The 13,738-nt window shown below is 42.2% G+C and overlaps 1 protein-coding gene across 4 annotated transcripts in view; it reads left to right on the top strand.

Moving 5' to 3' along the window:
* The window catches only part of LOC141106530 (uncharacterized), a 60,293-nt gene extending 54,065 nt beyond the window's left edge, over positions 1 to 6,228 (top strand). For all 4 annotated transcript variants that reach the window (XM_073597373.1, XM_073597374.1, XM_073597376.1 and 1 more), the window contains one exon: positions 5,400 to 6,228. In XM_073597373.1, coding sequence (XP_073453474.1) covers positions 5,400 to 5,598 — 199 coding nt within the window. In that variant the 3' untranslated portion in view covers positions 5,599 to 6,228. The remainder of the gene's footprint in view (positions 1 to 5,399) is intronic.
* The last annotated feature ends 7,510 nt before the right edge of the window (positions 6,229 to 13,738 follow it).

Below are 13,738 nucleotides of genomic sequence, written 5' to 3' on the forward strand. Positions count from 1 at the left end.
GCTTACCTGTAAAATCCTTTTCTTGGAGTACATCACGGGACACAGAGGTCCCGCCCCTCTTCTTTTGGGGTATATGTATATTGTTTGCTAAAAAAACTGAGGTGTTCCCGGTATGGGAGGGGTTATATAGGGAGGCAACTTCCTGTTTAGGGTGTGCCAGTGTGTCCACCACCTGAAGGTGGACTATAACCCACATAGTAATTACTATGGTGCTCTGTGTCCCCTGATGTTCTCCAAGAAAAGGATTTTACAAGTAAGCTGTTATAAAAATCCTATTATTCTTTGGGGAGTTTACAGTAATTTATAGCAACATTTAGCATGTAGTAATGTGTGCAAAAGATGAAAAAACTGCCCCGTAGGCAAGTGGTTAAAGGTAAGCACCCTTTACCTGTCTAGTAGATTTCTTTATTAAGCACTTGACCTCTGGAAGATTTACCCCCCTTCCTGATCAGGCCATTTTTTACGATACGGCACTGCGCTACTTTAACTGACAATTGCGCGGTCGTGCGACGCTGTACCCAAATACAATTATATCTTTTTTCCCACTAATAGAGCTTTCTTTTGGGGGTATTTGATCACCTCTTTTTTTTATTTTTTGCGCTATAAACAAAAAGAACCCTACAATTTGGAAAAAAAAAACAATATTTTTTCATTTCCGCTGTAAAACATATCCAATAAAAAAAAAAAAAAATCTAATGCCTTCATAAATTTAGGCCAATATGTATTCTGCTACATATTTTTGGTAAACAAAATAAGTAAGCCTAAATTGGTTTGCAGAAAAGCTATAGCGTCTACAAACTATGGGATATTTTTATTAATTTATTTTTTTACTAGTGTAGTACTTATAGGGAGAATGCGATATTGCGACAAACAAATTGGACACCTGACTTTTTTGGGGGACCAGTGACACTAATACAGTGATCAGTGCTAAATATATGCACTGTCACTCTACTAATGACACTGGCTGGGAAGGGGGGTTACATCAGGGGCAATCAAAAGGTTAACTGTGTGCTTAGCCAGTGTTTCTGTACTGTGTGGGAGGTGCTTTTCTTAGGGGAAGACTTGGATCCATGTACATGCTTTGCAGAGACACAGAATCCATCCCTTCCATCCTGTCAGAACAGCAATCTGCCTTATTTACATAGTTAGACCACCATTCTGTCTCTCTGCCTGATGATCGGCGGGTGCCGGAGCACATCAAGTCCTTGGTACCCGCCGATCGGCTCCTGCTGTATGTATTCACAGCGGGAGCGAGCCGCCAGTGGCACGTGATCCAGCGCAGAGGTGCCGCCCTGTAGCAGTAAAACTGCTTTAGGGCAGACCTTAAGTGGTTAAGGTCGGTCATCCTTTTAGGACATTATCAAAAAAAAAAATGAGGCTGACTTACAATGAGGCTTTGACCGATTTAACCACTTCCCATGCATAGGACATACCTGTACATCCTTGGATGGGAAGGCTGATGGTCAGTAAGATATCCCTTCACTGTAAAAGTAATCCTAGTGGCTATAGAGCTGCTGGACTACTTTTACAGGTGGTGGAAGGGGGTGACCCCCTCCCTCTGCAGCCACAGTCTGATCAGATGGTAGAGCCCAGTAAAAATGCGACCGGCGGCATCCAGGTTCCTGGGACACAGTGAGAGGAACTGATATTGTTCCTCACGCTGTGTGATGACAGAAACTGGAAGCAACGGGGATTTAATCGCTTCCAATTTTCGGTTTATTTCTGGCTTGTGAAAGCAGCTGATCAAACTGATCTCCATTTGTTTTGATGCTTTGGGGGGCAAAGGGGAGGATCTGGGGTCTAATAGACCCCAGATGTCTCCATAAAGAGGACCCATGCTATCACAATGGATGATGTTCATTCCTTGTGATTGCAACTGTGATAAAAAAAAAAAAAAAAATTAGATAGAGTGTAGTCATGTGTAATCAGTTTCGTTCCGAATGAGTTTTTTGATTAAATTCGACAAATTCGTTAATTGGGAAATATTCAAATTAACAAAAACCCGTTTAACAAATATTTTCGAGAAACAAAAATGAGAAAATTCAAAAATAAGAATGAAAATCCCAAAACCTGAAAATTTGAAAATCCGAAATAATAACTAACTAATAATAATAACTTTTACTAGCTATTAAATTATAGGTATTGGAATTTCCTGTCATAATTGGCTTTTAGTGAACGTAACGAATTTATCAGAAGTTACGAATTATCCGAAATAACGAATGCCGCATCTAAACAAATGGAACGTAACGAATTCATAATAAATAGTAATAACGAAAAAAAAAAATATATTATTATTGTTATTTTTTTATTATTGTTAATTCGTTACATTCCATTCATTTAGATGTGGCATTCGTTATTTTGGATAACTCGTAACTTTGGATAGATTCGTTATGTTCACTGACAGCCAAATTTGAAAGGAAATTCCAATACCTATAATTTAATAGTTAGTGTTAGTTATTATTGCAAATTTTTTAATTTCCTAATTTTCGAATACCGCATCTAAACAAATGGTACATAACGAATTCAAATTTTTCCAAGGTTGTGAATTTATTTGAAATAACTAATTTTGATCATAACGAATGTCATAAAAAAAAAAAAAAAAAAACAAATGAAACAGAAACTAACAAATTTTTCGGCAGTGCACATGTCTAATACAGTGTAAATTTTTATTTTAAAGAAGTAAAGTGCTTCCCTTTTTTTCTGACCTGCAATGTAAAGGCATAATGTGCTAGTATGCATCACATACTAGCACATTATGTGAAACTTACCTGCAAACAAAACCCTCATTGTCCCCGCTGGAGGCCGCATCCATCTTCGCTCGTCTTCTTTCCAGGTCCGCGCACTCCGGCTGTGTGAGTGGGGGGGGGGGTTCTCTCTTTTGGTTGAACTGGATGGACTTGTGTCTTTTTTTTTTTTTTTTTCAACCTGATTATCTATGTATCCATATATAAATGCAAATGCACATGTCGATCCCATGCGCATATGTAAACGGCTATCGCCCCACACTTGCGAGGTATCGCCGCAATCATTCTAGGGCCAGACTTCCCATGTAACTCTAAACTGATAACTTGTAAAGGCTTTTAAAACATCCTCTATAGACATTTTTTCATGTGCCCTAATTTGGCGCTGTTCCATGGGCGTGCACAATTTTAAAGCGCGACATGTTTAGTATCTGATTACCCAATGTAACATCTTTTATATTGGGTATTCTATTTGTGTTTTGTGCATTAAAGTGTAATTTTCCCCAAAAATTCGAGTTTCAAAAACTGCTGCGCAAATATTTTGTGACATACAAATATGCTACACTCACCATTGTATTCTCTAGGGTCTCTGCTTAAAAAAAAAAAAAATGTTTGGGGGTTTTAATTAGTTTTCTAGCAAAAAATAAATAAATGTTTTTTTATACATGTTGGAGAAGAATGTCAGAATTGTCCCAAAGTGTAATTGGTCAACCACTTAAAGACCGCCCCACGTACATTTACTGTGGCACTTGAGCGCAAAATCACGTACCTGTTCATGATTCTCCTGCGCGGCTCTGGGGCGAGCTCCGCCGGAGCCGTGCTCCCCAGCTGTGATTGGTCTCAGTGGGAGCCAATCAGTGGGTACAGCGCCTTGATGGCTGCCAGCCACCCGCGTTGACTCGCTGGAGAGACAGGACGGTCTGCCTATGTAAACAAGGCAGATCCTCCTTCGGTCAGACAGGAAGAGAGACATCTGTGATTCCTGCTAATCCAGAACACAGATGTCTCTCCTCCTCGAGCGCGTCCGTCCCCCACACAGTAAGAAAACATTCATAGGAAACACAGTTGATTGTCCCTGATGTTAACCCCTTCCCTACCAGTGTCATTTATATAGTGTCAGTGCACTTTATTTTATCTCTGATCACTGTATTGGTGTCACTGGTCCCCAGTAGGTGTCAGATTTGTCCGCCGCAATGTCGCAGTCCTGCTAAAAAACGCTAATCACCGCCATTACCAGTAAAAACATTTTTAAAAAATTAAAGTCCCTAAATCTATCCCATAGTTTGTAGACGCAATAACTTTTGTGCAAACCAATAAATTTACACTTTTTGACTTTTTGGGATTTTTTTTTTTTTTTTTTTTTTTTTTTACCAAAAATATGTAGCAGAATACACATTGGTCTAAATTCATGAAGATATTCGATTGATGTTTTTCAAAAATTTTTATCAAAAATGTTGTATAGCAGAAAGTAAAATAATTTTTTTTTTTTTTCCAAAATTGTCGCTCTTTTTTTGTTTATAGCGCAAAAAATAAAAACTGCAGAGGCGATCAAATACCACCAAAATAAAGCTCTGTTTGTGGGAAAAAAAGGACATACATTTTATTTGTGTACAGCGTCGCACGACCGCGCAATTGTCAGTTGAGGCGACGCAGTGCCGTATCGCAAAAAATGGCCTGGTCAAGAAGTGGTTAAAACCTTTCTAAGCTGAAGTGGTTAAAATGTTTCTGTTTGCAAGTGTCAAAGCCTCCTGTAGATGGCAGTATAACCCCACTGTATCTAACTTCCTGTGGCCCTCCAAGAAAAAAATGTGGATTTTTTTTTTGTAAGCCTTTTTCCATTTGTACTAGAGATTATGCACACATTTGAAGAACTGACGTTTACTTATCTAATGGCCGTCTTTACAGCAGAAAATGATAGTATTAGCCTAAAGTGGCAGTTCGGCATATGCTGATTTCTAGGGTTGCACCGATACCAGATATTTTCATGAGTGCTTGTATCGAAACCGATACTTTTGCGGTGCGATTTCAGCTAATCGAAATTGAATGAGCTCAAATCACACTGCAAAGAATCGCATGCAATTGGAACAGGAATATGGTACGATTCCTGACGGATTTGCATGCAGTTTCCTGCACCGCTCCTGTGTGAACATAGGCTTGCGATAGTGACTCCAGCCTGGGTTCACACAGGAGCGGTGTGGGAAACCGCATGCGATTCGGACAGGAATTGCACCATACTCCTGTTCCAATTACATGCGATTCTTTGCAGTGCGATTCAAGCCCATTTATTTTGTATGGGCTCAGATCGCTCCGCAAAGGTATCTCGTACTCGCCGGTAATAAAAACAGCATCGAGGTCACCAACACTGATTTCACATCTAGCAGTTTTAATTGCAGGCAGTTATTTCACCACCTTGATCTACAAGTGCAAAAGTTAAACCTCAGCCACATGTAAGGTGCAATGTTTTTGCAGCAAGGACATCAGCAAGGCACCCTCATTGCTGTCAAAGCTGAACTTGACCCCACCCAACACCTGCTCTGAATGTGAGAGGTAGCCTTATTCACCAATAGCAAGACTCGGAGAGCCTGACATTGTGACAGACTTGCTTTAATTGCTGGAGCCAGCAAATCGATTGATTTTGTTTTTTTTCCCTTTTTCCAGGTGCCTGCGGAAAGCCGCCTTCCGGTCTTACACTCGGATGATTCATGGATTTTGGGGGAAGAAGAAGAGAATCCCAGTGCCCTCTTGTGTTGTATGGGCTGTCCGAAACGCCTTCCCAGACCCAGATGGGCGTTACATAGAAGTGGGCCTGTGGCCGAGTGATTATATAGCCAGTGATATGGCGTTGTACATGTATTAGTTCTGACGTTTTAGTTATGTTGATACGTTCTTACCCTCAAACGTTATCCTGTTTTATGCAATTAAGAATCTATTTTTGTTTTCACGGTTTCTACTCTTCAATAAAGATGTTTAAAATGAATATATGTCTTATTTGTAGAGCTAGCCACATACTTTACAATCTGCTTTTACCGCTTGCTGACCGCCCTATAGCAGTTTTACTGCTACAGAGCAGCATCCGCTGTGTGCAAGATCACATATGTATACGGGATTCTGCGCTTCCAGGTAGCAGACGCCAAGGCGTGCTGCTGGCAGCTCACGATGTCTGCTGGCACCCGCCGATCAAGCTGCAGAGAGACAAAACAGCGATCTGCCTATGTAAAAAAAGGCAGATTGTTCTGACAGCAGGGAAGGTATGGATCCTATGTTCCTGCATGGATTCTGTTCCTGTGGTCCTTCCGGGATCATAGGAACGCGGTAACGGCAGAACGTCACTTCTTCCGACGCGTTTCGTCACATGCTGACGTCGTCCTGGGGCCAAAGGATGGGGTGGTTCATGTAAGCCAGCCTGCTTTTTATCCAATGCTTTTTATTCTACTCCTTGTGTAAGTGCATTACCATTTAATAATTAAAGGTGTTTGGTTTTACACTATGGCAAGCTTTTTTTTTCTTTTTGGGTCACTTTGGCTGCTCTGGTAATTATGCCTACTGATTACAGAGTCCATTCCTGGTACACATGAGAATACTGTGATCTTTGCCTGGCCGAATTCAGTTGAATGGGGTTGTGTGTGAGTGTCTGTGACATCTGATCAACACTCTGGATATAGGCCCTGGTTGGGTATTTTCCAAAGCTTGCCATCTGGTAAGCACACAATCTATGTGGTGGAGGTGCACATTATTGTCGTGGTGTATGGGATTCATATCCCAGTGTCACTGAGATTTAAAGAGGCCCATTCACATTCACTATTTTGTTTTGGACTGAATACCATATATGGACTCATAATTCATGTTTATTCATTAATATTTTTTATGTTTCATACAATTTATATGTTTGAATTTATTCATTCTTAGCGCAGCTCCATATTTTTCTATTCTGTGTGTATCTCACGCTAGAGCTGCCGCTTTATAGAGTACTAATTAGCATGGTATTTTTACCATCGCATGTAGCAGAATTCATATTGACCTAAATTTATGAAGAAATTAAATTTTTTTTTTTTTTTTTTTTTTTACAGTAAAAAAAATTGTTTTTTTTTTTCACAATGTGTTTACAGCGCAAAATATAAAATAACGCAGAGGCGATCAATTACCACCAAAAGAAAGCTCTATTTGTGGGAAAAAAGGATATAAATTTTATTTGGGTACAGCGTCGCACGACCGCACAATTGTCATTTAAAGTCACGCAGCACCAAATTACAAAAAATGGCCTGGTTACGAAGGGGGGGTAACTCTTCCGGAGGTCAAGTGACTAACCACTTGCCATCTGCCCCTTGTACTAAAACATCCGGATACCTACTATGTCCTATGCATACAAGGCCAAAAACAAAAGTATTAACCACCTAACCTCCGGAAGGTTTTACCCCCTTCATTACCGGGGCATTTTTTGCTATTCTGCTTTGCGCTGCTTTAACCCCTTGGAGCCAGCACCTCCCGGCCCTTTAAGGGGTTTAGGATGCCGAGAGGGTGGGGTCTATGATCATGTGACCGCCATTAAGGGCTGTCACATTAGGAAAGCTCCTGATCGCAAGTAGTAATCGGGAGCTTTTCGTTAGCCGCCGGTAAGTGCAATATTGCACACAAATATGTGGCTGCTCGGCGCCAAGGCCCAAGTGGTTGCATATTTGGGGGCAGCCGGCGCCAGGAGGTTAACCGGTAATTGCTCAGTCATACAACACAAAATAGAGTTTTCTTTAGAACTTTTCCAACAGTATAGTTTAGCCACCATTGAGGAGTTGCAAGTTCTTCCAGTGTTTTGCTGACAAGACCTGGTGCACCCCACTACTGGGACCTACAGCCAGCTTTGATGATTCTTTCAACACTCTAAGGGCCTGTATCAACAGGCTTCCATCTCATTTGAAGAGCAGTCATCAGCTATGGCTTAAACTAAACAGACCTCTCAGGAAAGCTGCCTAAAAGAGTTTCCCGGCCACTGATGGAGTCAAGAAGCCTCACCACTACAGGACAGGCACTGGCACTGGCCAAAAGGGTGTTCCGGCCTCCGGTGGAGTCAAATAGTCTCATCACTAGAGGCCCGGCACTGTGGCTCTCTGAGAAATCCACCAAGCTGCTCATTAGAAAGGTGCCCTTCCAGTAACGTTTAAGGAAGATCGCCAAGGACTTCAAAACCGACCTTCTCTTCCATAGCTTCACTGTCATGGTGCAGGGTTAGAGAAGTGCCACACTCCCAACCAGCCAGCGTGTTATAAACATTAAAATGGTATCAGCCCATAAGTCTCTATCAGAAGCCACACACTACGATTAAGCTCTGGTGGGCAGGGTGAAACCCATTAGCATGGCTTTTGGCACAGACTCATAGGATGAGGTTGTTTTCATGTTTATACCATGCTGGCTGGTCTGGAGTGCAGCGCTTCTCTAACCTGGCATATGTATCACTTTGGGTTCATTCGGCAGCCTGCACCCTCTTTAGCTAGGGGAGTTGTTTCCCTGGCTTTGAGCAGGGCGATCTAGTACCTAGGTCCACTGTAATGGTGCTGCAGGAGGCTCATCTCATAGGACTCTTTGAAGACACCAACTTCTGTGCCATACAAGCCAAGAGAGTCACCATCATGCCCATAAACATACAGCTGGAACACAGCATGGGCAAAGAACAACATCACCATTTGGGCTTGTGTCGATGGAATGAGTTTCAGATGCTTCTGAGATTCAGAATTTACTGAGAGGTGCTTTTGACCTTCAGTTGAGCTCCTTCTAACTTAAAAATGATCTGGTATAAGTGGGTTTTGCATTTTTCTAGACTATGGGAATTCAAAACCTGTTTAAAGCAAAAGTAAAAAGACAGGTCCTAAGGCATGCAAGTCACAGATGCTGATTGCACTGGAGGTCGAAGCAGTGTAGCTGAGTACTCTGAATTGGTCAACCCATCCCAAAATGATACTTTAGTTATAACTGGAGTCTTGTGGGATAAGTCAGCTCCTGGCTTCATGGATACTCAAACAACAAGATCTCCTTGCCATAAATTTTGGCCCAATTTTTAGCTACCTGGGAGTTTTAGGTGTTGCTACCTCTCGTTGTTTGTTCTAGATCCTCATAGTGACCACTACTGACCCCCCTTTACTTTTTAACCCCTAACAATCCAACTCTTTCATCCTTCCCTTTTTTTTTTTTTTTTTTTTCAATAAAACTGAAAGCTAACAGGATGACTGCTGACTGATCAGACAAAGAACTGGTCTATCCCATAATCATGGTTTGCTTAGCATTGCACCCTTTCCTTGTTACCATCTACGATGACGCATGGGTCTTTTGATCTGTGATTAGGGCTCCTTTCTGAGAAAGACATTTCCCGCACTTAGAACATGAATGTGGTTTCTTTCCTGTATGGGTCCTTTCATGATTAGCAAGATTGGATTTATAACCAAATCGTTTCCAGCATATAGGACATGAATATGGCTTCTCTCCTGTGCGAGTTCTCTGGTGAGATGTTATCACTGAGTGAAACATTTCCCACACTCAGAACAAGAATAGGGCTTCTCCTCCGTGTGGGTCCTTTGATGGGAGATGAGATGGACTCTCTGTGTAAAACGTCTGCCACATTCAGCGCAGGAGAATGGCTTTTCCCCTGTGTGAAGTTGTTCGTGTCTCATAAGATCTGATTTCTGCATGAAACATTTCCCGCACACAGAACATGAGAACGGTTTATCGCTAGTGTGGCTTTTTCCAAAAAAAAAAGTACACTTGTAAGACCACTGCGCAAATACGGTGTGACAAAAAGTATTGTAACGGCTGCCATTTTATTCTCTAGGGTGTTAGAAAAAAATTATATAATGTTTGGGGGTTCTAAGTAATTTTCTAGCAAAAAAAATGATTTTAACTTGTAAACAAGTTTGAAAAATAGGCCCGGTCCTTAAGTGGTTAAAATATTCAATAACAATATGTGTCACAATTGTATATGCTATGTTATTTTTTCTTTATTTGCTATTATTTTTCCCAGGAAAGTGGAGTTACCCTTTAAAGGCGTCCCAACCCCCCCCCCCGTGCTTGCGTGCAAAGACGAATGCATACATAGGTCCCGCACACATACGTAAACGGTGTTTGCACCGAACGTAAAGTATTGCTATTGAAGTAACATTTCTAGCACCAGACGCCCTGTGTAAATCTAAACTGGTAACATGTAAAGGCTTTTAACGCATCACCTATGAAGATTTTTAGGTACCACAGTTTGGCGCCATTCCACAGGCGTATGCAATTTTAAAGAATGAACATGTGAGGTATCTATTTACTTGATAGATCACTAAGAGCCCACTGAATCTGTCAGCATCCCAAATAGCGACTACAAAGAAATTTAAATTCTCCATCAGCTCCAGACTAGGCGAATGGACATCTTTCCACAAGTTGCCTACCCTCCTTTTGCATGAGAGGAGATACACTTGTATCTTACTTGCACGGAGTTGGTCTCCTCGGATGCATCTACCTCTGTCATGCTAAGCCGGTCTGAATATGCTGTTTAAACATACTACTATCATACATCTGTTATTTATATCCATGATTACTTTTGTAGACATATTGCACCCGTATTCTCTCTCCTGAGGAAGGAAAATTGCATAACACTTCCGAACACGTTGTTTGGGTTCAGCTGTGAACACCTTTGCAACCCTGGTGGCCTTTTTCTCCATGTAGGCCGGTTTGGTGCTCCAGCTTACTTCATGATCAGGGTGCTTGTGCATATATGTCGAATCATGTTGTGATTTTTATATATTTATGTCCTCACCTTTGGGAACATTTTTTATTGATTTGTAATCAATAAACTTTGTCATACTTTTTTAATTACTATTATTACGCTTCTTCTTCTTACTCATACCCTCCCCCTATCTGTCTATAAAGTCCTTGTTGGGGTTAAATTTCTTTGTGGTATTTATTAACTTGGCATAGCATCATCTTTTATATTTTACCAAAAAATGGTTCTTATGTTGTGTTTATGTGCACTGAAATTCATTTACAGTGTATTTTTTCCAAAAAAATTGCGATTGAAAAACCACTGTGCAAACTGTCTTCACATACAGTTGTGCTCAAAAGTTTGCATCCCCTTGGAGAATTGGTAAAATACAGTATGTACCATTTGTAAAGAAAACATGAGTGAGCAGGCAAAACATATTTATTTTATTTCTTATGGGTATTCATATTCAACTGTAGGTCATAACAGAATGTCACAATCGCACAGCATGGCAACAAGTAAACTAATGAAATGCCCCCTGTTCAAAAGCTTGCATACCCTTCACTCTTAATACTGTGTATTGCTCCCTTTAGCATCAATGACAGCGTAACGTCTTTTGTAATAGTTGTCAATGAGGCCCCAAATTCTTGTAGGTGGTATAGCTGCCCATTTGTCAGCCTCCATGTCATGCAAAGTCTTTGGGTGTCTTGCATGAACTGCATGTTTGTGATCTCCCCAGAGTGGCTCGATGACGGCTATAGGGCAGTCAGACAGTTCTGGGAGGGCGCCGTATAACGTCCTCTTGTGATCTTGCCCGCCTTCGGACACAGCTGATTACAGATTGGGGTAAAGAGCCAATCACAGTGGCTCTTTATCATATGATCAGCTGTGTCCAATCACAGCTGAGTACAATATAAACACACCTGCCGGTTATCGGTATTCCTTTCCTTGCGATGTCACAGTGTGAGGAGTGGAAAAAGCCGGTAAGCAGCTAGTGTGAAAGGGGTACATCTGCACTGATCACCAGTGTCCTGATGATCAGTGCAGCCCCAACAGTGCCCATCAGTGCCGCCTATTAATGCATATCAGTGCCCTTCAGTGCAGCCACAACATTGCCCATCAGTGCCGCCTATCAGTGCTGCCTATTAATGCATATCAGTGCCCCTCAGTGCCTATAAGAGTGGCCTCATCAGTGCAGCCTCCCAGTACCCATCAGTGGTGCCTCATCAACCCACATCAGTGAAGGAGAAAAAATACCTGTTTGCAAGTTTTATAACAGAAACTAGGAAAAACAACTTTTTTCCCATATTTTTGGTCTTTTTTCATTTGTTTAACAAAAAATAAAAAAACCCAATGATGATTAAATACCACCAAAAGAAAGCTCAAATTCATATGGGTACAGTGCTTCATGACTGCGCAATTGTCATTGCCACAGCACTGAAAGCTAAAAATTGGCCTGGGCAGGAAGGGGGTAAAAGTGTCCAGTAGACAAGTGGTTAAGGTCAGGAGACTGTGATAGCAATTGCAGAACCTTCACCTCTTTCTGCTAAAAATATTGGAGAGTCAATATGGACTTGTGCTTAGCGTCATTGTCATGCTAGAAAGTCCAAGAGCGTCCCATTCGCAGCTTTCGTGCAGAAGAATGCAAATTGTCTGCCGGTATTTTCTGATAGCATGCTGCATTCCTTGTGCCATAAATTTTTACAAGATTCCCCGTGCCTTTAAAGCTCCCACACCCCCAAAACATCAATGAGGCACCAGCATGCTTCACAGTGGGAATGGCATTCTTGTTGACCCCTCTCCAAACATAGCGCTTATGGTTGTGACCATAAAGCTCTATTTTGGTCTTATTACAGTGTGCCAGAAGCTGTGAGGTGTGTCAAGGTGTTGTCAGGCATATTGTAACCAGGCTTTTTTGTGGCATTGGCGCAGTAAAGGGTTCTTTTTGGCAACTCAACAATGCAGCTCATTTTTGTTCCTGTATCGTCATATTGTGCTCCTTGAAAAAAACACACAATCTTTTTCCAGAGCAGCCTGTATTTCTCATGAGGTTACCTGTGGGTTTTTCCTTTGCATCTCGAATAAATTCTTCTAACAATCTTCTAACAATTCTGGCTGCAATCTTTCTTGGTCTACCTGACCTTGGCTTGGTATCAAGAGATCACTGAAATTTTTACTTCTTAATAAGTTATTGAACAGTTACCGACTGGCATATTCAAAGCTTTGGATAGCTTTTTATATCCTTTTCTATTTTTATAAAGTTCCATTACCTTGTTACGCAGGTCTTTTGACAGTTCTTTGCCGATGAGGTGGCACTGATGAGGTGGCACTAACGGCACTGATGATGGGCACTAATAGGCGGCACTGATGGGCACTGATAGGGGGCACTGATGGGCACTGATAGGTGGCACTGGTATGCGGCACTGATGGGCACTCATAGGTGGCACCGATGGGCACACATAGGCGGCACTGATGGGCACTCGTAGGTGACATTGATTGGTATATATGGGTGGTACTGATGGGTACGTATGTGTGGCACTGATGTGTGGCACTGATGGGCACTGATAGATGGGCACTGATGGGCACTGACAGGTGGCACTGATGGGCAATGACAGGTGGCACAGATGGGCAATGACAGGTGGCACTGATAGAGCATTGCTGGGCAGATCTGGGCATATCATGGACATAATAGTGCCAATCAGTGCCCATTTGTGGGCACTGATTGGCACAGATTGGGCACATGTGGATGGCCATGGGGTACATACCTGGCCATCCACGTTGCCCCTTCCCTGGTGGTCCTAGTGGCATCCCTGGTAGTCCAGTGGGGTGATCTGAGGGGGGGCTGCGCTGATAAACAATCAGCGCAGACCCCCCCTGCCAGGAGAGCCGCCGATCGGCTCTCCTCTACTTGCGTCTGTCAGACGCGAGTGAGGAAGAGCCGATCAACTGCTCTTCCTATTGACAGCGTGATCAGCCGTGATTGGACACGGCTGATCACGTGGTAAAGAGCCTCCGATCGCCGCGATGCGCGCCCCCGGGGGCGCGCTGCGGCATGTTATCCTGCTGGACGTCATATGACGTCCAGTCAGGATAACACAACCACTTCCCGGACGTCAATCCGCTATAGGGCGGGCGGGAAGTGGTTAATCTTAAACTTTTGATCAGGGCCATTTGGGTAATTTCTGTTTTCATTAGGATTTAAAAAGGAGCTGAACAACTATGTCATAATAAATGGTTTCATGTGATCATTATCCTTAAATAAAAGAGTTTTTTGGCA

Source organism: Aquarana catesbeiana, linkage group LG08 (assembly GCF_042186555.1).
Source record: "Aquarana catesbeiana isolate 2022-GZ linkage group LG08, ASM4218655v1, whole genome shotgun sequence".
Lineage (NCBI taxonomy): Eukaryota > Metazoa > Chordata > Amphibia > Anura > Ranidae > Aquarana > Aquarana catesbeiana.